Here is a 26,173-nt window from a genome sequence, read left to right as displayed (position 1 = left end):
AGCAATCAAGAGTACCCACCATTTTTGGAGTCCTTGGAAGTGGTGTTGGAGAGCACTCCTTCTGAGTACTCCCTCGTTCTGCTGGGGGACTTCAATGCTCATGTGGGCAATGACAGTGAGACCTGGAGCGGCACGACTGGGAGGAACTGCCCCCCTGATCTAAATCTGAGTGTTTTGTTATTGGACTTCTGTGCTCATCATGGATTGTCAATAATGAAGACCTCGTTCAGGCATAAGAGTTTCCACATGTGCACTTTGCACAAGGACACTCTAGGCCGCAATTCGATGATCGACTTTGTAGTCGTATCGTTGGACTTGTGCCCGCATGTCATGGACACTCGGATGAAGAGAGGGGTGCAGCTGTCAACTGACCACCACCTGGGGGTGAGTTGGCTCAGATGGTGGGGGAGGATGCCGGTCAGGCCTAGCAGACCCAAGTGTGTTGTGAGGGTTTGCTGGGAACGTCTGGAGGAGTCACTGTCAGAAAGAGTTTCAACTCCCATCCGTGGCAGAGCTTCAACCGTGTCCTGGGTGAGGCGGGAGACAATGAGTCCGAATGGGTGGTGTTCCGTGCCTCTATTGTTAAGGCGGCCACTGGAGCTGCTCTTATCATACAATCTGGGGTCTAGTATAGATTTAAACTGCATATGGATCTCTCACCACTAGTTTTCCAAGGCCCAGCTCAACTTCTGATTGGTTAGTAACGTGTTTAACTGACAGGAAAGCTGTGTTTATCTCACACCATTGGTAGATTAACTCAGTGTTATAATAATCCACGTTAGCGTACATTAACTTAAGAAAGATTTTTTGTTCTGTTGTTGGCGCAAAACTTCTGCAGACCAGAAATCCGGCACGGTGCTGAAATACTTAATGTTAAGACATTAAGATGATATTTAAAAAAAATTATATGTCAGCATTTTCATTGTTTCTAAAAAAAAACTTAAGACATGGTTTGCTACAACCATGTCTTCTACAAGTGGTAAAATATATTTAAATTTAAGAAAATAAATTAGCAACTTTCATGGGATACCACCCTGAAGTTCTTCTAACCAGTAAATTTCTACACAGTGAACAAACTGTCTACAATTTGCAACAAAATCCTGCAACTGTGCCTCTTCTATTTTATGTGAACACGCATATGTTGTTTTAAAGAGAGACGCCACCTAAATAATTCACCACACACCTCACAGGGAAACGGTCTCTGTCCTGTGTGGATTCTCATGTGTTGGTCTAAGCTTGACTTTCGACTAAATCTTTGTCCACATTCATCACAGCTGAATGGTTTATCGCCTGTGTGAATTCTCATGTGTTTGTCTAAGCTTGACTTTTGACTAAATCTTTGTTCACATTCATCACAGGAAAATGGTTTGTCTCCTGTGTGGATTCTCACGTGTTGCTTTAGGCTTGACTTTCGACTAAATCTTTGTCCACATTCATCACAGCTGAATGGTTTGTCTCCTGTGTGAATTCGCATGTGTAGGTTTAAGTTGGTCTTTTGACTAAATCCTTGTCCACATTCATCACAGCTGAATGGTCTGTCTCCTGTGTGGATTCGCATGTGTAGGTTTAAGTTTGACTTTTGACTAAATCTTTGTCCACATTCATCACATCTGAATGGTCTATCTCCTGTGTGGACTCTTATGTGTAGGTTTAAGTTTGTCTTTTGACTAAATCTTTGTCCACATTCATCACAGATGAATGGTCTGTCTCCTGTGTGGACTCTCATGTGTCGGTTTAAGTGTGTCTTTCGACTAAATCTTTGTTCACATTTATCACAGCTGAACGGTTTGTCTCCTGTGTGGACTCTCATGTGTTTCCTAAGGTTGTTTTTACAACTTAAGATTTTACCACAAACATCACATCCAAATGTTTTTTTCTTTGTGTGGACTGTTTTCTGGATATTTACATTTTCTGTCACTTTAAAAAGTTTCTTACTGTTCAAACAGCTCAAACACCTTTTCCCCGAACGGTGTGTTAAGTGTCTCTGGAAAGATTTTTGGTAATGAAACTCTTTACCACATTCAGAGCAGCTGAGGGATTTTTTGGCAGCGTTACACTCCACATCACTGTTTACACCCGACCCATGTCCCCTGTTGTCATTCCAGTCTTTTTCATCATCTTCCATTTTAGGTCCAAAATGTGATAAATGTTTCATCTCAGAGGAGTCTGAAGCCTTCCTGTGACTATTTGGTTGTAAATAACTGTTTGGGTCTGGGTTACTGGTTAGTTCTGGTCCTCCACAGTCCTCTCCATCAGTTTCTGATTTAATCCATTTAGCTGGGTTGCTGGTTGGAGCTTCTACCTCTGTGTTGCCTTCAGTTTGGGTTTGATGAAGATGGGCTGAATATGACCAAGGCTGAAGTTCTTTATCATCATCCTCACTCTTCAGAGGAGCCGTCATCATTGTTAAACCAATGACATTTTCCACCTGTCCATCATCAACAGCTCTCCAGCCTGACTGGGCCATAGTTCCTCTTGTTCCTCTTTAATGAGATGGGGCTCTAGGTCCTGCTTGTCCAGAATCCATTACAGGGAACCCCCTTTGTAATCACCAACAGTTGCTGCACATCTGTAGGGAACACTGAAATAAAAAAGATAAAGTTGGATTTCAAGACCCTCAGAGCTTCTCCAAAGTCACACCATTAAAATGTCAGCATGCAAAATACCTCAGTCAACAAGAAGAGCAGTGTTGTGTAAAATATTAAGTATTGTTGCAGAGAGAGAGAGAGAGAGAGAAGAAATTGTAAAAAAGAAAACTTTTTACCACCTCAACCTTATCCATTGATCAACAAACAACACAGTGCTGCAGCAAACAAGTGGTCAGGGGTCCTGACAAATTCATGTCAGTTGTTTATTGGCTCTGTGGTTTGTGATGGACATCTCTCTCACCCTATGATAGATCTCAGGTTCATTCCTTCTCTTGGGTGATTTGCCCTGCAACCAAACATCTGTCTCATACAACAGCTTAGCTCAGTCTACTGCACTGGATCAGCTTGACGTAAACGTCTGAACATCATCAGGAATCATATCATAGAATTTAGACTTTTATGAAAACTCTGTTCAGAACAAAGTAATTATGTCCCCACTCAGCCTTGACTAATTGATTCTGGTTTTTTTGTTCGTTTTTTTTCCCCCAAATCTTTTAACTTGTCTAGAATTTTAGCAAACAGAATAATGTTCTGGTTGCTGTGTTGTGCTGAACAAATTTGCTTTGCCAAGCGGAGGTTCATGGGTATGAGGCTGCTCTTGATAATCTGATTAATTAATCAATTTATTTACTTTGAATTATAGTATGTATGTAATCTTGCTGGACCAGATGGCAAAAACAAAGGAGGAGGACAACAAAAAGAAGCAAAAAGGAAAGCAGAAAGAAAAAAGAAGATACAAAAACACAACAGATAGAAGCAACAATCCTTCAATCCAAACTATCACTAGACAACCAACTGCTACACTTGCACCGCCATATTGCTAACTCGTTCTGACATTATCCTGCTGGGCAAACAACATCTACGGCAGGAATGATCTCATAGAAATAGGATTACTCATGAAGCATGTAAATGACCTTCCGTAATGACCAAGTTGAACAAGTTTTCTAATCTTTATAAGTCTTATACACTGTTACAAGGAAGCTGTTTTATTTTGAAATACGTGCTTTTATTTTAAAGTAAATAGTACCGTAGAAACGGAAATACATGGGAGAAAAACAAGGGAAAGAACGGAGCAAACTATGCAAACGGCAAAGCATAACAGTTATATTTAGCTCCTGGCTGACAGCAGGCACAAGGTATTCAATACTTTATGGTTTATAATGTTTGTTTATGTATAGGAATGACGGCTAAGCTAAGTTTGAACTTTGGTTGTGTCTTATATTACTGACAGCATTTCCTTGTGTGTAAGAGCAATTATGTGATTAGATGTTTTCGTTTTATTTCCTTTCATAGGTCTTACGGTGTGTTCACATTGTTCATGGCTTATTATGAAGATTCTCTTCAATAAAATTGTGAAACATCAGTGCGAGCGACCATCACTCAGCCAGGGATGCTACAAAGCATGCTGTTACAGCAGAGTTTTTCTGCTCCCATGACATCCCGAGGGACATCGCCAGGCACCCCGAATCTCTGTGGATTACCATCACCGTGGGGAGACTACAGCAGCGGCGAAGGGAGCAGAAACAGAAGCGTGGCTGCAGAGCCGGCATACTGGAGAGGCTAAGGAGGTGGCCACCACCACTTCCTAGTGTTAGTCTAACCAACGCAAGACCCCCTGCTAAGAAGATGCTTTAACCATGCTGAATTAAAGACGGTACTCCCTAAACCTAAACTCCACCAGCATGTTAAGTGTGCTACTACGGGAGAAAACATACTCGACAAGGTCTATTTGAACATCAAGCTGGGCTTTAGGGCAAAGCCATTACCACACTTGGCTTAGTCCGACCACTTGTCCCTGCCACCTATACCGGCATACACCCTCCTCAGGAGAACTGCTCCTACCACATCTAGAACAGTGAAAACGTGGCCCGAAGGTGCCTCTCAACAACTGCAGAACTGGGCCTGTCACAATAAGGAATAAGTCAATTAATTGCATGGTAAGAAAAAATGAGCTCGATAACTTTGCTGACTGCAATAATTGGTTTACCATAGACTGTGTATAACAGGTAAAATGCTCTGCAGGATGTCAGAGCAAACAGGATCAAGAGGACAGGTCGTGGGTTTTGAGCTGACTAGAAGTTTAGAGACTTCGTCCTCATTTAGAGGGCGGAAAGAGCAGAGTGAGGTAGCTGCTTTGGTAAGGCTGAGTTGGTCAGGCTCAGTGAATTGGTTACTGATGGTAGCAACCTTTTCAGTGAAGCAGGAAGCAAACATTTCTGCAGTCAGCACAATGGGAGGCTGTGCAGGTGGTGGAGATAAAAGAGAGTTAAACACCATGAACAGTTGTGTGTTCCGAATATCTGACGGTAAGCCAGCGCGGGATTAGATAGCAGCAGCTTTGTACATTTTATTTTCAGCCTGGTCATGAAACAGAGGCGTGAGGAACAAGCCTCTTCAGACCCCTCTCCGTCAAAAGGGGAGGGGTCTGTGCAGCACCCGCTCCTCATTGAAGAGTAAACTATATGCTCTTTCATATCAGTCTCCAAAAGTCTCCAATATCAGAAAAAGTCGCTAGAATGAATGATGCCAGTCACCCTCTGCACACTGTCATCAGTGCACAGAGAAGCCTGACCAGTAACAGGCTGCTCCCCCCCAAGAGTAGGACCAACCGGCTCAGAGACTCCTTTGTCCCCTGAGCCATCAAACTGTACAACTCTGCATTAGGCAGGAGGGGGAGAAGGAGGGGGGAGAGGGAGGTGTGCAGTCCGCCTGATAGAACACATGCACAATAAGTTCTTTATTAATTTTTACCCATACAAACAGTTGCAATAACTTATACGTGCAATAGCGAACTGGGAATCTGTACCACCTCTACTGTGTGCAATGCTTGTTTATATTGTTTTATTTAACTTATCTTATTGTTATTATTGTTATATTTATTGCATTCTATTTGCCTCTATTTTGCTTTGTACTTGTATATATTGTGTCTTGTGCTTGTCCTGCTTTACTGTTGGTGTTGTATTGCTACTGGTACCCAAATTTCCCTGAGGGCTCTCTGAAGGGATTAATAAAGTATTTCTATTCTATCTATTCTATTCTATAGATTTATTGCTAGTCACTTTTTCGAATAAAGTCACTAGAGGCGACTGAAAACTCGCTAAATATATTATATATTAATATATATATTAAATATATTAAAGTTGGCAACACTGAGTAACTAGCTGCCAACTGTAAAAGGTATGCACCCTTGTTCTTTAGGCAGCTTAATAAAACCTTGGTCTTGCGTTCACCCCCTGGTGGTTGGCAAACTACTGGCTGAGAATGTGTGTGAGAGATGCATGCAGCAGAGCTCGCATTTTTTAATGTAAATATCGTTGATGATCCGGTTTATTTAATTGTGGCCACCAAAATCGTGATGACGATCAAAATCTGATTAATTGTGCAGCCCTATGAACTACTACTGTCCATTAGCACTGACACCTATCATCATGAAGTGCTTCGAGAAGGTGGTCCGGACCCAAATTATTTTAAAACTTCCATCCAGGTTTGACCCTCACAAGTTTGCCCATAGCCACAGCCCTCCATGCTACACTATCCCACCTGGAGCAGCAGGGGAGCTACGTGCAACTACTCCTTGTGGACTTTAGTTCAGCATTTAACACCATCCTTCCAAACAGATGAGTCTGCATATCGAAGTGGCACAGCTGTCAATATGGTGCAAAAAGAACAACCTGGCACTAAACACTACCAAGACTAAGGAGCTGATTATAGACTTCAGAAAGAAAACAAATGGACACCCAGCCTCTGGTCATCGGCAGGGACTGTGTAGAGAGGGTTTCAGACTTCTGCTTTCTCGACATTCATATAGAGAATGACCTGACTTGGAGGATCAACACCACTGCCATCATCTATTAGGCACAGCAGAGACTGCATTTCCTGAGAATACTCAGAAATAACCCCCTTACACAAAACCTGCTGGTGTCCTTTTATCATTGCTCCAAAGAGAGCATTTTGTGTTACTGCATCTGTGTGTGGTTCTCCAGCTGCACAGCTGCAAACAAGAAAGTGCTCTAGAGTTTTGTCACTTCAGCCCAAAAGGTTATTGGCTGCCCTCTACCTTCCCTGGAAGATCTGTACAGCTCCCACTGTCTCAGGAAAGCTCAAACTATTCTCATGGACCCATCGCACCCAGGATATCCAATCTTAGAACTGCTGCCTTCATGCAGACATTTCAGGTCATTAAAAGCACGGACTAACAGGATGAACAGCTTTTATACCAGAGTAATAACAACACTAAAAAAATCTTTTTTTTTTTTTTTTTATTTTGTTTTTTTGGAAACAAGATTCTTGGTGCAATATCAAGGGATTGTGCAATATCTGCAGAATGTTAATGTTTGTGTGTGTGATGTTTTATATCTATTTTAGTATTGTTTTTATTTATTTATTATTCAACACCATAAATATTGACATTTTCTTAATTTCGTTGTACCTGTACAATAACAATAGGCATTGAAATTGAATTGAAACACATCAGAGAATTTCCTACAGCTTTTACAGAGGGAAAAAAACTGAGCTGACAGTAATCGAGTGTTCCTGAATAATAACCAAATCAAGAAACATATCACAAATGCATCACAACAACCACCAAATTACCAGATAGTCACACCCCCCGCGGTCACTAGGCACAGACCTTGGAGGGCCAAGATCGGCAGCAGCTGACCCCCGCAAAGCACAGGACATCCAAAGTGGCCCAAGCGATTGGGCCCAGCTTATGCAGGGCAAAACAGACCAGGAGAAGCTGTCCCCCACAACCAGGGCCACCCAGCGACCGCAGCCAATAAGAGGCCATTGACCCCAGAAGGCACCCACCCACCACATGCCTAGAGGGGAAGGACAGGAGGGGGAAGAGCCCAGACACATGGCGCACCACCCGCCCACCCAGGTCTCCTCCACAAATACATGTGATCCCTCCCCACTTCACATACAGACCTATATCCTTGCATACTCCCACTCATCCTGGCACACATCCCCCCCCCCCCCCCACCCCCCCCACAGTATAAATAAACACAGAAACCTTTCAGTTTCATCCACCCCGCATCTCCCTCTACAATCTCCCGAACCCCCATTCTTTGCCAATGCATTCTATTAGTTTTCAGAGGCAAATTGATGTAATATCAGTCGTATAAGTCACAACAATGCATGTACATTCTGTCGGACGTCCTGCATTAACATATTTGCATCTATTAAATGTGATAAAATTTTGTTTAAACGTATTTTGCCTTTGTATGTTATACCTATTGTGCTTTTACACCATGGCCTCCCAGCTTATTTGTTTTAGTTCGAATAAGTGGGGTCACAGTCTTATTTTGTTTATTCCAGTGTACTGATCAAGCGCATTGTTATTCATAAATTCATAGAATTTGATGTTCAATATGACTTAGGTTAGTGGAAACGTATTATCACTGTATTCTCATATTGCTGGTTATGTTTAGTCTGGTGCTCAGAGATGACATTTTGAGGTCCTGTGTTGTAATTTAAGGTGAACAGTTTTTTCATGTACTGGGGATTTTAATGCGTAGTAGCAGGGAAAGCTCGGGAGTTTGTAATGCTTTTCATGAACTCTCTATTACATATAATAGAAAATCACAGTTCACAAGGCTAGTTTTCTTTGCGATGCATAAGACCGTAAGGATCATGTGTGCAGAGTTAATTGCCATATTAATGTCACCCAAGTCACCTAGTAGACACGGTGTGGGGTTTGCAGCAATATTACATTTAAACCACATTGACATGTCAACACATACCTGAAGCCAGAACCTCTGAACAGGTGTGCAGGACCACAAGGCATGGAGATAGTTGTCAGTCGTGTTTTTAGTGCAGTGTGAGCAGATGTTTGATAGTGACAGACCCACCCTGAACATCCTTTGTTCTGTATGAGTTCTAAGAAGAATTTTGAATTGTATTAGTTGCATATTTGAATTCTTAGTCATTTTAAAGGTTTTTAAACATATTTGTGACCATTTATCTTTATTAAAGTTACTGGATAAGTCAGCCTCCTATTTTTAGTTTTTTAGTTTAGATAATAGTCTATATATTTTTTATAATAGCTCTGGGGCATGGAGGTTCAAGAAGTCTACTACCGTGATAGGTGCTGCAAGTTTAATTGGTTAATGGTATATTTTTTTTTACATATATTTAGATTTAAGATGGTGATACTGATTCCATATTGTGAAGTAAGAATATTAAATGAATAATAAATTTCCATTTTCTCCTCTTCTTCTCTTATGCTTTTTATTTTGAACATGTGCGAGTAACACAAAAGAGTAAACTGAAAAGAAACTAAAACAAGACAGAAACAAAACATAAATAAATACATAACAAAATGAAAACAACACAACAAACAATAATATATAAACCCAACATGTCCGAAACAGAGTAGGTTGAAGCATAAGCTTATTTACACCTACCCCAGCCTCCCTATATAATTTTCTATTAATTAAAATATTTAGTGGTTTTATATTTTTTAAAAATGAATATTTTTGTACTAATCTCACACAGTTATTTCAAAGCTTTAAAAAAATATTTTTCTGTCCATCTGCTGCTTATGGCAGCTTTTAATCTTGTTTCAGATATTTATGGGGGGGCTGTCCTTGTCTTTCACGGGACCCCAAATTATTGGCGGCGCCCCTGCCTGTTCAAATGTTCTGGGAGGACAGACTGAAGGTGATGCTTTGAATGTGTGTGTGGAGTTAAGGCAGGTCTGAGGGAGAGAAAGTTAAGGAGGAGGACTACGAGAGGGAACGGAAGTAATTATTTACATAATAACTGTTCCTCTATTATTAAAACACGTCCTGCCGGACATTACAGTATTTCATTTCAATTTCAGTAATTTCATTTCAATGATCCTAATGTGCATTTTCACAAAGAGAATAAAACTTTCACAAATCAGAAACTGTGTTTTCAGGAATCTATATGCCGTGCAGGGTATTTCAGTCCAGATTTGAAGTGAATAAGTGTTGTAGATTTTGATCAGGTGCTGGTTGATAAGAAAAAATCAGTAGAATCGCCCAAATATGACGAATCGGAAACTACGAATCTGAAGGTAACTTCAGCTTTGTGACGGGAAGTAACTCTTTACAGAATAACTCTTCCTCCATTATTTCAACACGACCTGCCAGACATTACAGTATTTTAATTTAATCTGTGTTTTTATTTTTCTCAGTTCAGCAAAACAAGACTAAAAGGAAACATTTTCCACCGCAACTCAAAACCACATCAACCCCACAGAGCCACCACTCCGCCGCACCTACAACTGAACCTCACTAAGCACCAAACACCAAAGTTCCCGGAAATATCGCCACTTACCGATTAAAGCAAACACATCACACCAACATATGTAAATTCTCACCTCCCTTCCCGACGAGGATTCCCTCGATAACAAGTCTTTGTCTGATCCTTCTTCGGCCCTGTCTTTTCTCCCCAGCGAGCTGGTCTCCGCAGAGGACAGAAACCAACAATCGTCAGTATCCAGATACGTCGGAGTCTCCAGCTGGAGTTTAAACTTTTCATTAAATCATGTTGCAGAAATACCTTCAAACGAAGTGAAGCGGATCCTTGAGACTTCGTCGTCTTCTTCTTCGTCTTCTTCTAAAGTCTTTTTTTGGTGGTGAGCAAACAACAGAGGTGTGCATTACCGCGACCTACTGGTAAAGAGTGTCAGACCGGACGGACATGGAAAGCTGTTTTATTCATTATTAAACAATCAGATAAATACCTAAATGAATAAATATGGCCACAGAATCGATAATCATGTCAATGAATTAAAAGCAAAATAAGTTAATATAGTGTTGTGTACACACACTCACAATATATATATTGAAATCCAGCAAACACTGTACAGAATTCAAATTATGGGATCAGTACCTGGCTCATCTGTGCTCAACCTCACATTAGTCTTTTAATATGTGCATGTATGTGTGTGTATGTGTATGCTTGCTTGTACATACTGGTATGTGAGAGGACGCGGGGAGGGAGGGGGTTGTGTGTGTGTGTGTGTGTGTGTGTGTGTGTGTGTGTGTGTGTGTGTGTGTGTGTGTGTGTGTGTGTGTGTGTGTGTGTGTGTGTGGTGGGGGTGGGTCTGTCTTGTTTTAACCATGGAAAGCACTTTGTGCAGCATTATTGTATGAAAAGTGCTTTATAAATAAAGACTGATTTATTGATTGAGTAGTGGCTTTTCTTTGAGTGCCAGTTTGGGCTAAGAGGGAATAAATGGGCAGATAAGAGGGCTAAGAAACAGGATGTTGGTCTGACAGTTAACTATGGTAAAATGGAAGTAAGAAATTTCATTAAACATGAAATTAAGGAGCAATGGCAGAAACAGTGGGAGGAAGAAATTAAAGGACGATCATTTTACTGAGTACAGGGAGATGATATTTAGGATACAGTATAATGTTATATGTTGACTGAGTTTGGGACAAACTTGGCTTAATGTTACACTGTATATGATGGGTCAACATGATGCAGTTTGTGTACATACTGCAAACAAAATTAAACTAAAGAACATGTAATGGTTCACTGGAACAGATATGAGACAGAAAGGAAGGAAAGAAAATTTAGATAAAGTCTGAGCAATGAAAGTAACGTTAAAATTTTACAAAGTAGCTCAGGAGATGGTACGCACTTGATCATAATGTATTTTCTATCTAAAACAGGGATGATAAAGAGAAAATGGCGGCGCACAGTAGAGCAGCGGCTTCTCGAGCTCCCGGGACAAAGGCTGTTTTTCACAACTTAGAGACCACTTTTAGCACTACTTCTGTGCAAAATCTGCATGTGAAGTACAGCACAACCGAACTCGCACTCATCAGAGATATTTTGGTTACCACGACCTTAACTCCAGGACTGAAATCCGCACTTGGGAGACAGGGGCTCCTGAGGACAACAAAGTGGCGCAGCAGAGTACGGGGCGCTGCGGGCAAAAGGAAGCGTTGTGCCCGGAGACAAAAGAGAGGAACGCGGGCGGGTGTGCTTGCCCAGCTGAAGGCGAGGAGGCCTCCAATTCCAACTCTCTTCCTGGCCAACGTCCACTCCCTGGACAACAAAGTGGACCTGTTGCGTCTGAGGCTGAATGTTTACACAGAGATGAGGAACTGTGCTGTTTTCTGTCTCACGGAAACTTGGCTGAACCACAACATGCCGGACTCAGCCTTCCAGATCGACGGCCTGCAGCTATTCCATGCGGACCGCAACCACCGGTCGGGGAAGTCGAGAGGAGGAGGACTATGTGTGTACATAAACGAAGGTTGGTGTACAAACTGTGGACTGGTAAAAAGCCACTGCTCTGAGGCGATAGAACTTATGACGGTGAAATGTCGGCCGCACTATCTGCCTCGAGAGTTCACCACGGTGTTCGTCACCATTGTTTACATCTCACCGGGTGCTAATGCTAACGAAGCGCTACAGGAGCTACATGACACCATCAGCTCACTGCAGACTACGCACCCGGAGGCACTTTACGTGGTTGCGGGAGACTTCAACCATGTGAAACTGACGGACACTCTGCCCAGGTTTTACCAGCATGTCACCATTCCCACACGAGGGTACAGCACTCTGGACTGTGTGTACACAAACATACGTGGTGCATACAGAGCTCTTCCTCGCCCCCCATCTTGGCCTCTCTGACCACATCTCCATCCTGCTGGTGCCAGCTTACCGCCCCCTGCTGAGACGGATCAGGCCAACAAAGAAGACTGTCACTGTGTGGCCCAGTGATGCAGCCTCTGTGCTCCAGGACTGCTTCCAGTGCACTGACTGGCAGGTCTTCAGAGAGGCAGCTACGTGTGAGGGAGAGGTGGACCTAGAGGACTACACCTCCTCCGTCCTCGGCTTCATCTCCAAGTGTGCTGATGATGTCATCACCACCAGGGCAGTTACCTGCTACCCAAACCAGAAACCCTGGTTGAATGCTGAGGTGAGAGCTCTGCTGAAAACCAGGGATGCTGCGTTCAGGGCAGGTGAGGCATCAGCACTAAGAACGGCAAGAAAAGATCTGACGGTGGGTGTCAAGAGGGCCAAAGCCACATACACTCAGAAGATCCAGGGTCACCTCACCTCCAACGACCCCCGGAGCATGTGGATGGGCATAAAGTGCATCACAGACTACAACACCAAGGATGCACAATGTCCAAAAGACCGCTCCCTGCCAGACGAACTAAACAGGTTTTACACTCGCTTTGAGGACCCTGACTCCCCCCCTCCCTGCAATAGACTAACACCACCACCTGGTGACACGCCCCTCTGTGTGTCCACTGCTGATGTGAGGAAGACCCTTAGAGGAATTAACCCCCGCAAAGCTGCTGGCCCAGACAACATCCCAGTGCGTGTACTGAAAGACTGCGCACACCAGCTGGCTGAGGTGCTGACGGACATCTTCAACACCTCACTGTTGCTAGCATCTGTTCCCACCTGTCTAAAGACTACAACCATTGTCCCCATCCCAAAGTGTCCCACAGTTACAGGCCTGAATGACTACTGACCCATAGCCCTGACCCCGGTAGTCATGAAGTGCTTCGAGAGGCTGGTTATGGCCCACATCAAAGACTCCATCAACGTCACCGTGGACCCACATCAGTATGCATACAGAAAGAACTGCTCCACTGATGATGCCATCTCATCAGTGGTCCACACAACCCTCACCCACCTGGAGAGCAGAAACTCATATGCCCACCTGCTCTTCCTGGACTTCTCCTCTGCCTTCAACACCATCATCCCACAGACACTGGTGCAGAAGCTCTCCACCCTTGGTCTGAGTAACACACTGGGGAACTGGGTCCTGGACTTTCTGACCAACAGACCTCAGACTGTCAGGATCCATAACTCCACCTCCTCCTCCATCACCCTCAGTACCGGCTCTCCTCAGGGCTGTGTGCTGAGCCCCCTCCTGTTCACTCTGCAGACATATGACTGCTCGGCGAGACATCCCAGCTGTCATATAGTGAAGTTTGCAGATGATACAGCGGTTGTGGGACGCATCAACAACAACGATGAGTCGGAATACAGAGAGGAGGTGGAACACCTGGTGCAGTGGTGCAGAGAAAACAACCTCTGCATCAATGTGAAGAAGACCAAGGAGATGGTGGTGGACTTCAGGAAGGATAAGCGCCCTACTCCCCTGACCCTGCACATCGGAGGAGTAGCTGTGGAGGTGGTCTCCAGCTACAGGTACCTGGGTGTGCACATAACCGAGGACCTCACCTGGAACACCAACACTTCCCAGCTGGTCAGGAAAGCACACCAGCTTCCTTAGGAAGCTGCGGCGAGCCGGACTAGGGAGCGCTGTCCTGAGGAGCTTCTACCACTGTCGGTGGAGAGCGTCCTCTGCACCTGCATCACCGTGTGGCACGGCAACTGCACCGCCGCTGAGAGGAAGGCTCTGCAGAGGGTGGTAAAGGCTGCACAGAGGACTATGGGGAGCAGCCTTCCCACCACCTCAGACCTCTACACAGCACGATGCAGGGGGAGGGCCCTCCGCATCATGAAGGACTCCACCCATCCAGCACATGGACTTTTCCAACCCCTCCCCTCAGGCAGGCGGCTGCATAAGGAGCAAGACCACCAGGTTCAGGAACAGCTTCTTCCCCGAAGCTGTCAGACTGCTGAACTCCTGCCATGCCTTGTAGACTCCCCCCCACCCTACCCCACCCTTCCCCACCCTACTTCCCCACCTCTGAACATCAGCCCAAACCCTGCTGCCCTGCCCCCACCCCCCATCCCCACCCCAACTGAATCCACCCCCCCACTCCGACAAACAGACCTGCACTGCAAACACTTTACCCCCCCCCAGGGGAGTTCCTGTCCACATGTTTACATGTTTACCTGCTGTCCATACAAGTGCAATATCACTAATATTAATATCAGAAGTGTTATACTTTGGACTATCACTACCTCATGCACATACATACTTGCACATATTTATCTAGGCTGCACATGTTAACTGGGTTCTTTAGTGTTTACTGTTATTTTTATTTAAAAATTTTGCTGTTTATATTCTATTGTATTTAGCTTATATTCTATTTATATTTAGCCTATCTTTCTATTTTTTTTTTCATGTCTTATTATATTTCACTTATTGCCCTCCTTCTTATGGCTCAAACCGGGACCTCAGTTCTAATTTCGTACCATAAACATGTAAATGTGAGCTGGTATGACAATAAAGTTCCTTGAATCCTTGAATCCTTGAAAATAGAGGACATTTTTTTCCTTTCCCTGTCCCGTCTTACACTCCTTACCAGTTGGTGGCGGTAATGCGCATCTGTACGTTGTTAACCAACCGCCAATAAACTGCAGAAGAAGAAGAGCCGCCAGGCTCGAGCATATCATCTCTACAACAAAGTGGAGGCAGAGACAGCAGATTTCTTGGACCCGCTTCACTTCGTTTGAATGTATTTCTGCAACATGATTTAATGAAAAGTTTAAACTCCAGCTGGAGACTCCGACGTATCTGGATACTGACGATTGTTGGTTTCTGTCCTCTGCGGAGACCAGCTCGCTGGGGAGAAACGACAGGGCCGAAGAAGGATCAGACAAAGACTTGTTATCGAGGGAATCCTCGTCGGGAAGGGAGGTGAGAATTTACATATGTTGGTGTGATGTGTTTGCTTTAATCGGTAAGTGGTGATATTTCCGGGAACTTAGTGGTTGTGATGTTTGGTGCTTAGTTAGGTTCAGTTGTAGGTGCGGCGGAGTGGTGGCTCTGTGGGGTTGATGTGGTTTTGAGTTGCGGTGGAAAATGTTTCCTTTTAGTCTTGTTTTGCTGAACTGAGAAAAATAAAAACACAGATTAAATTAAAATACTGTAATGTCTGGCAGGCCGTGTTGAAATAATGGAGGAAGAGTTATTCTGTTCTTCCCGTCACAAAGCTGAAGTTGGCTTCAGGTTCGTAGTTTCCGATTCGTCATATTTGGGCAACAGAATTTTTTATTAACAAGCACCTGATCAAAATCTACAACACTTATTCTCTTCCAATCTGGACTGAAATACCCTGTAGGGCATATAGTTACTGAAAACAGTTTCTGATTTGTGTAAGTTTTATTCACTTTGTGAAAATGCACATTAGGATGATTTTATATTGTTTTGGCATCTGGACTACATTAGACCAGATCCTGTGAAAACTACAACACTTAGGCTGTGTCCGAATGTGCACCCTACTCCCTACATAGTGCCCTATATAGGGGTCACGCCATTTTGTCAGAGTGTCCGAATGTCCAGAAAGAAAAAAGTAGAGCACTCAAAATTACCCAAAATACATCTTGAAAAGTAGTGAGCATCGATGGTCGCTAGACGGGTCAATATAGACCACAATGCATTGTGGGCAGAAGCTCAACATGGCACAAGGAGGCGAAAAATTTGAGCTGCGCAAAATTACCTATAAACAAACAAACAAAGAATAAAATTCAACATAAGGAATAAAAATATTTACACACAACTTTAGATCGGATTTGGAATGACATCTTGACACGGGTTGTGGTTGCCATGGTGACGACGGTAGTCACATGGTTCGCGGCAAGGAAAAAATAGGCAGCTTCGTGTCCGAATCGCCAAGACAATGAGTGCACTATTTAGTGTGCTATGTAGTGCAGCCCTATGTAGTGAACGAGGGGTTAGGGAGTAGGGTGGACATTCGGACACAGTTTTAGACTCTTCATGCAAGAGCCATTGTGATGTAGAGAAGCCTCTTACTGTATAACAAAAAAGAGTGATCAAAGCATTATGCTGTTATTATTTTTGTGCTGTTCTTTACAGAAATAGTGACTATTTTCTCAACTTATCTTCCTATCTACCTATTTATGAAAGGTGGGTATAGATGTACATGTATACAAAATAAACTATTATTGGAGTGAGGGGAAAAAGGTCCAGTCTGAATACAGATGGGAGGTCAGGAATGAGAAACAGGGCCTTCTGTAAACATTGTAAAAACAAAAGAAAAGGTCAGGTTTCACAGGTCACATACTCATTTCTTCCTTTTTTATCTTAAAAAAATCACACATGATCCAGTTCAGACATAACCAGTTTATTTTCTACATAACTTGTCCTAAGTAGAACATTTCTGTCTAGTTTAGTCTGAGGTGTTATCATATATTTTTCATTCTTTTCTAAATCAAAGGTAAATGAAAATGCAAAATGCCTCAGATGGATAAAGTTTTTGCAACATCTATACAATTACTATCATTTTCATTATCACAAATAGAAGAAAAGTTTCATAAATCAAAAACAGTTTTTTTTATTTAGGTGCTGTGTTGGATATTTCAGTTCAGATTTGAAGAGTCTTAAGTGTTGCAAATTTTAAAAAATGCCAGAAACTGCCAGGGGTGGGAGGTGTCAGGTATATCGGGGGTGGAGAGTGAGCGGGTCGGTGTGCACAGGCAGAAATGACTGACAGACAGTATCTCGGCGTCACAAAGCAGCTACGCCTCAGAGCATCTTTGAGAAGACTTTCCCGTCCTAAATCTCCTCAGCTACAAAGGAACCAGGTGGTCCTGCAGCGGATCAGTCTGAGCCGTAGCGCTATTACGCTGGCCTGTCAGCAGTTCCAGCAGCTCTGGAAAGCTGTGGAGACTCAGGGCAATTTGTGGCAGCTGCTGGAAGTTATGATTTGAGCTGCTGTCTGATGCCAGATGAGGATCAGCAGGTAAAGAATAAAGCCCGATGTTACTTTTACACTCCTAATTCGTCTCATTGCAGGAATACCTAATCAGAAACTCTGGAAGAATAGAAGTCTGAAACTAGCAGATCTACACCAGATAAGTTCACATCCCTTCGTATGCGTTGGTGGGCGGGGCTTCTGTGCCTGCAAGGCGAGGACCCGCCTACCTGCATCTGGAGGGAGGGGCTGTGTGGTTGTTAAATTTTCTTGTGATGTACAGAAGCACAAGTACAGCTCAACGTCACAAAAAATAAAAACTGGTTTTCCCTGTAGGGGGCGTTATGAGCCATTTTTAACCACAAAATCCCAATTTTTAATTAAATTTAAAAGACTACTATTATCGTCAACAGTTTAGGTTTTATCACAATTAAGTAATACTGTGTTGTTTACAGCTCAGAAAAACAATTTTAGGGTGCACTACCCCTTTAACTTTCTCTTCCCTCTAACCTGCCTCAATCCTGTAATGTTGTTTTTATTGATACGTTGAACGTTCAAGACAACCTACTCTGATTGGTTCGTTCCAGCCAGCAATCAAGCCATTTTTAGATACTTTGGTACCTTATAGGTGAGACTAGGTTCAACCCTGACCCACAATGTGTCTGGATTTGACCGTACTGATATTAGGTAAGGCAAGTTTATTTGTATAGTACATGTATGAGACAGTTCAAAGTGCTTTACATAAAACATTAAAAGCTTTACAATGTATTAAGAAGTAGTAAAACAAATAGAAAAAATCACTATAAAATCATAAATATATGATTGAAAGTAAGATAAGTTAAAGTTACGGTGCAGATTTCATGCATGGACGCATGAAAAAAGAAATGTTTTTAACCTGGATTTTAAAATGTCTACATTTGGTGAAAGTTTACTCTCCATTGGCAGTTTGTTCCACTTGTTTGCAGCATAACAGCTAAATGCTGCTTCTCCATGCTTAGTCTGGACTCTGGTCTGGACTAGTAACCAGAGTCTCTGGATCTAAGAGCTCTGCTAGGTTTATATTCTCTGAACATCACAGATGAATTTTGGACCTAAACCGTTCTGGGATGTAAACCATCAGAAGGGTTAAAATCTATTTTGTGACTGACTGGAAACCAGTATAAACTGGAAACCAGTGTAAAGATGTTATAACTGGTGTGATGTGTTCACATCTCTTAGTCCTGTTTAAAACTAGCAGCAACATCTGGATGAGCTGCAGATGTTTAATGCTCTTTTTACAGTAATCCAGCCTACTGGAGATGAATGCATGCATGAATTTCTTTCTGGGAGACTAAACTTTTAATTCTGTTGATGTTTCTGAGCTGGTAAAAAGCTTCTTAGTGAAGCTTTGATGTGGCTGCTGAAAGTCAGGTCTGAGTCTATCAACACTCCAAGGTTACGAACTTGGTCGGTGATTTTAAGAGCCAGAGTCTCCAGGTGTTTACCAATGCTGACCTTCTTCTCTTTGCTACCAAACAGAATCATCTCAGTTTTGTCTTCATGTAATTTAAAAAAAAATTTCCCTCATCCGGGTGAAATAAATTTTATCTTCACTAAACTTTTGAATGCACATGTACAACGCTTCAATATCTGAGTTTTTGTTACACAACATGCTGTTTTGCATGTTATAAGATCCAGTGTAGAAGAAGTTAAGTCAGACAGCAGGTTAAATAGAAAAGTGACTCGGTGATATTTACTGGAGAAAAAATTTCAATTTTTTTAACATATTTGTTGGAACACTTCCAAAAATCACTAATAATATTTTTCTGCAAATATAAATAAATATGAATAAAGTTTGATTAAATTACTTATTTTGCTGGATTTTCAAAGAGAAACTCAAAATTAATGTGACAGACCAAAATGACGTCACCTGACTGCATTTACCAGAAGAATCTGATGTTTAGTTGGAAATATTTTCTAACTTGAATCTATACTAATTTATACTTTTGATTAAATTATAAATTCTCTACTTGTGTGTTTCACTTTTGTTTGACAATACAAAAATGTGATTTTTTTTCAGTCTATTCTAACCTTATTACAATAATTATTTATTATTATTTGGTGTTTCAGTTTCCCCCGCTCATGTTTGGATGCAGCAGGAACAGTTGGGTTAGCAAGGGGGAAGCAGGTGGAATATAACACTGCTCCTTTTATAAACAAAGTAAATCTTTGTAATAAAAAATGTGACCTGAGTGATCACATAGCGGCAGCATGGCTTAATAGGTAGAGCGGTCATTCTGTGACCCAAGGGTTGCCAGTTTGGTCCCGGCCCGGGATCTCATGTCGAGGTGTCCCTGAGCAAGACACCGGAATCAAACATTTATTTCTAGATAAGAAAATAAACTGAGCAAAAAAATATTTCACAGTTTTTCAGAAAAATTACAAAAAGATTAAAATCACTTTTTTTGTTGACCAAATGCTGCATCTAAATATCCCTTAGCAATGCTATCCAAACTGTCAGATTTTAAAGAAAACATACTTGCATACATGTAACTTTCCATTGATACATTAATGACAGCATAACTTTAGCATCTACACATATCTACAAATTATTTAAAACATTGCAACAAATATAAACAGAACATAGATACGTTGTTTAAAATCAGGATAAATGTTCCAATATTTAAATTTCTATAAACTTTCATTATGCTATTGAAGTCTAACAGACTCAAAACATCTAAAATGGTATGCAGAAAATCCAAATGATCAAACTTGCTTTGGCGATGATCTGAATATTTCAGCCTAAATTCCATTATTAATGACATAATGCTAACTATATGTACTTCAACCCAACAAAAAATACTACAATCATATACATATCACTATTGCATATATATTGCATACATATGCATCAAGTCATCCAAATTCTGCAAAACATGAACTTCACAAAAAACTTTAATTCTTTGTAACAGCTGATCTGCATAAAATTAGCAGTAGCATTACATAAATTAGAAATGACACAACTTTACAAAAGTAATCTGACTAAATAAAATGTATTTTCTTCATTTCTTTTTCCAACAGACACACCCAAAAAACTTAATCTGCATTTGCCTTTTATTTTGTTAATTTATCATCACAGAATCCCCAGGTAGCTACAGTATGTCCCGCATGAAGCTTCTTTGTTTCTCATGTTAATAGCTTAGGACAGGGATCGCCATCTGTATCCTGCAGGTAATGGATGTTTCTCTTCTGCAACACCTGATTCAAATAAAACAAATTTACCACAGCTTGTTAAGTTCTGCGCAAGACTGTTAATGACCCGTTCATTTGAATCAGGTGTGTTGCTACAGGGACACATCCAATATTTGCAGGAAACCAACCCTTGAAGACCAAAGTTGGTGATCCCTAGCCTAGGATTTTTGCTAATTGTACTCAGACAGGTTTTTTCAAAAACAATATAATGTATCCTACTTATTAGGTTTAACTTAAGGTTAGGAAATGCACTAAGACCTCTCTAGACCTCCCAACAGCCAAGTGCATCCTGGAACTGATGTTGTGGTTACTGTAAGATCATCCATGAATGCATGGATTGGTTGTTGGCGGACAGCTAATCTGGACAGCGGACCTCTGCATTCCAGCTCAGCTGATTTGGCCAGCATGTTCATCGCCAAAGAAAAAAGGCCAACTGATGCAGTGCATCTGGTAATTATCCCCTTTTCCAGTTTGTGGAATCCTGATGTTACCGCCCCAAACTGAAGTTGTTGTAATAGTCAAGAATGAGGTCTCTGATCTTTCCTGGGACGTGGTGGCGAACTAGGGCAGTTGAAACCAGCTCGTGTAGTATGGAGCTATAAGCATTGTTCAAGTCCAGCAACACAACATATAGGACCGCTCTGCCTTCCCGTGCTTCTCGGATAAGCTGCGTGACCACACCTGTGTGTTCCAGGCACCCTGGGATTTGGGCTATCCATCCCTTCTGCACCGACGTGTCAAGGTACTGGTTCTTTAAGAGGTGCTCTGTCAGGCGGCAGGCAACTCTTTTAGAATCCAGACCCCCTTCGCATATCTCCACTGCTGAGCAACCTTCCCTCTCCTCCACACTGCTCGCAAGATCTTCCAAAGTTGCTTCAGCAGGTTGGGGCACCTCTTGTAGACCTTTTATGTTACTCCACTGCATCCAGTTGCCGAGAACCTTCTTCAAGTTCAGGTCACTACAATCAGTTTTAGCTGTGGGCCTTACCAGGATCTTGCACTCAGCGAGGTCCTTCTCCTGCTCACCATCTGAGTACGTGTTATGGAGATAATAATCGACTTCCTCTTTGGTGTACGACAGTTGACTACTTAACTTCTGCCCAAGTAGCTTTCTTGAGAACTCAAAGGGGTTTGCAATAAAGGATGCCCTTCTCTTGGTCCTCTCTCTTGCGCGGCACCTGTGGCCCTCTGCCCTTCGAAGTGTGATGAGCTTCTTCCCTAAAATGGTCTTTTAAAGCAGCTTGCTTTAACTGCTTTTCAAGGCAACGAAGATCCTGGCGGAGCTGGCTGATTTTTTTTTTCCCCTGCCCTAGCTTTCTTAACATAGGGTGTCTTGGCCCGATGTTTCTCCTCCACTCCAAACCTCTCTGCTCCCAGGCTGACAGTGTCATACACTTCAGCCTCCTGTCTGCATCCCCTTTGGCGGCTGTCTCCAGGATGGTGTTCACATCTTCATCAAACTGCTTCCATACTTCCCTCTTATTGATTGGAAGCCATTTGACCTGACGTTGCTCTGATGACTTACTTGGGTCAGGAGCTTTTAGATAAAGACAGAGCGAGTGAGAGCTTTATTAATCCCCCAAGGGGAAATTAAGTTGTCATAGCAGTCCGGTATAGTATACAAAATACACAAAAATACACATTCCTCTCAGCTGCATCCCCACCTCTCTTCTGGAAGCCGGTGATCTCTCTCATCCCACTCCAGACTTTCCCTGATGTTGTTCTCCTCCAGTTTGTGCTCCAGTTTTCTTCTGTAGTTGTCCTTGCTCTCCCTGATGCCACGTTTAAGCTTCCTTTTTTCACCCGCTTGAGTTCTGCTAGGGCCCCAGATCTAAAGGCCATCTTCTTCGCATTAAGAAGGGCCTTTAGGTCACTGGTTACCCATGGTTTGTTGTTTGGATAACAGCGAACCTCCTTACTAGGGAAGATGTTGTCACTGCAGAACCCAATGTTCTCAGAGACACAGTCAGGCCATCAATATCCTCACCATGTTGCTCATACAGAGAGTCCCAGTCTGTAGCCTCCAACGCTCCACGCAGTGTTTCCATGGCCTCAGTCTTTTTCTTTTAAGCTTCTCGGGAATGGTGGGTACCTCCGGGCCATCAGCTGGTCACGGGTGTAAACAATGCCGGCGGAGTTGCAGGCATGGCTCCCAGTAATCCAGAGAGACTCGAGTGCATTTAAAATGAGTGAGAATTGCCCAATCCATTAGAAAAGCATCTCTCCATTGTACTTAATAAAAGACCCAGAGCTGCTACAACAGGCTGGGGCTAGGTTAGCGCCATGTGTTGATTGATAGCTTGGTTCATTGCCAGTAGGCGTGATTCGTGTTAATGTGCCATCAAGGGCTGCCAGAGCTAAGGCCTAGGGCCCCAAAAGCCCACAGGCAACCCCCAATTTTTTGACTGACATGAATTTGTTAGGACCTCTGACCACTTGTTTGCTGCAGTGTTATGTTGTGTTTGTTGATCAAGGGATAAAGTTGAGGTGGTAAAAAGCTTTTATTTTTAACAATTTCTTCTCTGCAACAATACTTAATATTTTACTCAACTCTTCTTGTTGACTGAGGTATTGTGCATGCTGACATTTTAAAGGTGTGACTTTGGAGTTCTGAGGGGAAGAGGTGGGGATTTTTTTGCTGCATGGTCTTTAAAAACAACTTTATTTTTTTATTTCAGTGTGTCCTGCAGACGTGCAGCAGCTGTTAGTGATTACGGGGGGGTTCCTTGTCAATGGATTCTGGACAAGCAGGAACAAGAGAAACTATGGCTCAGTCAAGATGGAGAGCTGTTGATGATGGACTGGTGGAGAGTGTCATCGGTTTACCAATGATGATGGCTCCTCTGAAGAGTGAGGATGATGATAAAGAACTTCAGCCTTGGTCATATTCAGCCCATCTTCATCAAACCCAAACTGAAGGCAACACAGAGGTAGAAGCTCCAACCAGCAACCCAGCTAAATGGATTAAATCAGAAACTGATGGAGAGGACTGTGGAGGACCAGAACTAACCAGTAACCCAGACCCAAACAGTTATTTGCAACCAAATAGTCACAGGAAGGCTTCAGACTCCTCTGAGATGAAACATTTATCACATTTTGGACCTAAAATGGAAGATGATGATAAAGACTGGAATGACAACAGGGGACATGGGTCGGGTGTAGACAGTGATGTGGAGTGTAACGCTGCCAAAAAATCCCTCAGCTGCTCTGAATGTGGTAAAGAGTTTCGCTACCAGAAATCTTTCCAGAAACACTTAATACACCATTCAGGAAAAAGATTTTTGAGCTGTTTGAATAGCAAGAAACATTTTAAAGTGACAGAAAATGTAAATATCCAGAAAGGAGTCGACACTGAGAAAAAAACAGTAAGATGTGATGTTTGTTGTAAAATCTTTAGTCATAAAACTAATCTTAGGAAACACATGAGAATCCACACAGGAGACAGACCATTCAACTGTGCTGAATGTGGACATAGATTTGGTGACAAGACAAGCTTAAACCTACACATGAGAGTCCACACAGGAGAGAAACCATTCAGCTGTGATGAATGTGGACATAGATTCAGTCACAAGACAAGCTTAAACCAACACATGAGAATCCACACAGGAGACAAACCATTTATATGTGATGAATGTGGACATAGATGTAGTCAAAAGACAAGCTTAAACCTACACATGAGAATCCACACAGGAGACAAACCATTCAGCTGTGATGAATGTGGTCATAGATTCAGTCACAAGACAAGCTTAAACCAACACATGAGAATCCACACAGGAGACAAACCATTTATATGTGATGAATGTGGACATAGATTTAGTCGAAAGACAAGTTTAAACCTACACATGAGAATCCACACTGGAGAGAGACCATTCAGATGTGATGAATGTGGACATAGATTCAGTCTCAAGACACACTTTAACCTACACATGAGAATCCACACAGGAGACAAACCATTCAGATGTGATCAATGTGGACATAGGTTTTGTCAAAAGACACAATTAAACCAACACATGAGAATCCACACAGGAGACAAACCATTCAGCTGTGATGAATGTGGACACAGGTTTGGTCAAAAGACACAATTAAATCAACACATGAGAATCCACACAGGAGACAGACCATTCCGATGTGATGAATGTGGAAAAGGATTTTGTCAAAAGACAAGCTTAGACCAACACATGAGAATCCACACAGGAGACAAACCATTCAGCTGTGATGAATGTAAACAAAGATTTTGTCAAAAAGCAAACTTAATCCGACACATGAGAATCCATACAGGAGACAGACCATTCAGCTGTGATGAATGTGGACAAAGATTTAGTCACAAGTCAACCTTAAACCAGCACATGAGAATCCACACAGGACAGAGACCGTTTCCCTGTGAGGTTTGTGGTGAATTATTTAGGTGGCGTCTCTCTTTAAAAGCACACATCCGTGCCCACGTAAAGGAGGCACAGTTGCAGGATTTTGTTGCAAATCTGTAGACGTGTTGTTTACAGTGTAGAAATGTACTGATTAGAAGAACTTCAGAGGGGTTTTCCATGATAGCTTCTGACTGAGTTGAATCCAGCTGCAGACAATGCTGATTGATTCCTGCACTTCCTGACACTTGACATATGTTCCTTTTCCTAGTGTCTTTTGTCCAGAGGTATCAGTCTACTAAGGGTGTAAATTGGGGGGTGAATTGTGTATGTAAACATGTGCTTGCATGTGTGCATGCGTATGTGTGTGCTACATGCATACAATACATGCATCTTTGAGTGTGATCAAGAATTATTGCTTTTAATGTTTAAAGACCTATTTCAGTTTCTGTCATTTCTTTGTATGTGTGTTTAAAACATTGAGTTCTGTCAATTTCTTGAGTTCACATGGTAAAGCATTTTATACCTATTACTGAAAAAGATCATTGACTAAATGTTGTTTGATGTCTTGCTATACAACAGTTTTCACTTACTACATCTGTAATCCTAACTCTGACTTTATTTATTATACTATTTCTGTGGCAAACTTATTTATATTTAAAGATTTAAAGATCTGTTTTCTGAACTAAAACTAAATCTATCAAAACTAAGAAGTCAATTGTTTTCTCTGGATAATAAAATGATGTCATCTTACTGATTTTTGATCCAGTATTTTTAATGGTTGGTTTAACAGTGACCTTAGGGGTGTGATTGTGGTTTGTTTGGCCCCAAACAATTATACAATAAGATAAATGAGAAAATATTGTTTGCATTAACCACTGTATTGCTTTGAGAGATATGTATAGGCTTAACAGAAACATATTTGGTTTGTTTTGACAGTTTTGCAAAGTCTCCCAACATGTCCTAACAAAGTCTCCTAACACAGGAATCTAAAATCAACTCCGTGAGCTGCCACCTTCCGTGGTGGAGGAATTTGCGTGTCCTGATGATCCTAGTGGCTATGTTGTCGGGGGCTTTATACCCCTGGTAGGGTCACCAATGGCAAACAGGTGTCTAGGGGAGGGCCCAAACAAAGCATGGCTCAAAACCACCCCTATGATGACGACAAATCATGGACCCAGGTTTCCCTTGCCCGGACGTGGGTCACCGGGGCCCTGCTCTGGAGCCAGGCCTGGAGGTGTGGCATGGAGGCACTTGGCACCAGGACACACAAGGCCACAGTTTGATGATCTAGTTTGTACTTGCTCCTGCATGTCTTGGACACTCGGGTGTGGAGCTGTCAACTGATCATCAC

General features: G+C 42.3%; 2 protein-coding genes across 2 annotated transcripts; one reads left to right on the top strand and one right to left on the bottom strand.

Annotated features, from left to right (window-relative positions):
- Positions 1-592: 592 nt before the first annotated feature.
- LOC121639871 (gastrula zinc finger protein XlCGF8.2DB-like) lies at positions 593-2,149 on the bottom strand. The gene has a single exon (XM_041985449.1). The coding sequence runs from the start codon at positions 2,123-2,125 to the stop codon at positions 1,118-1,120; it is 1,008 nt and encodes a 335-aa protein (XP_041841383.1). The 5' UTR covers positions 2,126-2,149; the 3' UTR covers positions 593-1,117.
- Positions 2,150-15,050: 12,901 nt separating this feature from the next.
- Positions 15,051-25,683, top strand: LOC121639890 (gastrula zinc finger protein XlCGF8.2DB-like). Its single transcript, XM_041985484.1, has 4 exons — positions 15,051-15,210; positions 23,137-23,880; positions 24,553-24,679; positions 24,764-25,683. Exons 2-4 carry the CDS (start codon positions 23,191-23,193, stop codon positions 24,940-24,942), a joined length of 996 nt encoding a protein of 331 aa, XP_041841418.1. The 5' UTR covers positions 15,051-15,210; positions 23,137-23,190; the 3' UTR covers positions 24,943-25,683.
- The last annotated feature ends 490 nt before the right edge of the window (positions 25,684-26,173 follow it).

This window comes from Melanotaenia boesemani, chromosome 5, assembly GCF_017639745.1.
Source record: "Melanotaenia boesemani isolate fMelBoe1 chromosome 5, fMelBoe1.pri, whole genome shotgun sequence".
NCBI lineage: Eukaryota > Metazoa > Chordata > Actinopteri > Atheriniformes > Melanotaeniidae > Melanotaenia > Melanotaenia boesemani.
This window is presented reverse-complemented; position numbering and strand designations above follow the sequence as displayed.

Bases quoted from the DNA above. Each gene is read 5' to 3' on its own strand.
- LOC121639890 (XM_041985484.1), top strand. From the start codon at position 23,191: ATGGATTCTGGACAAGCAGGAACAAGAGAAACTATGGCTCAGTCAAGA. The intron at 23,881-24,552 runs ATGAGAATCCAC...TTAAATCAACAC, and splicing joins AAACTAATCTTAGGAAACAC to ATGAGAATCCACACAGGAGA. The intron at 24,680-24,763 runs GTAAACAAAGAT...GCTGTGATGAAT, and splicing joins ACCATTCAGCTGTGATGAAT to GTGGACAAAGATTTAGTCAC.
- LOC121639871 (XM_041985449.1), bottom strand. From the start codon at position 2,125: ATGGAAGATGATGAAAAAGACTGGAATGACAACAGGGGACATGGGTCG.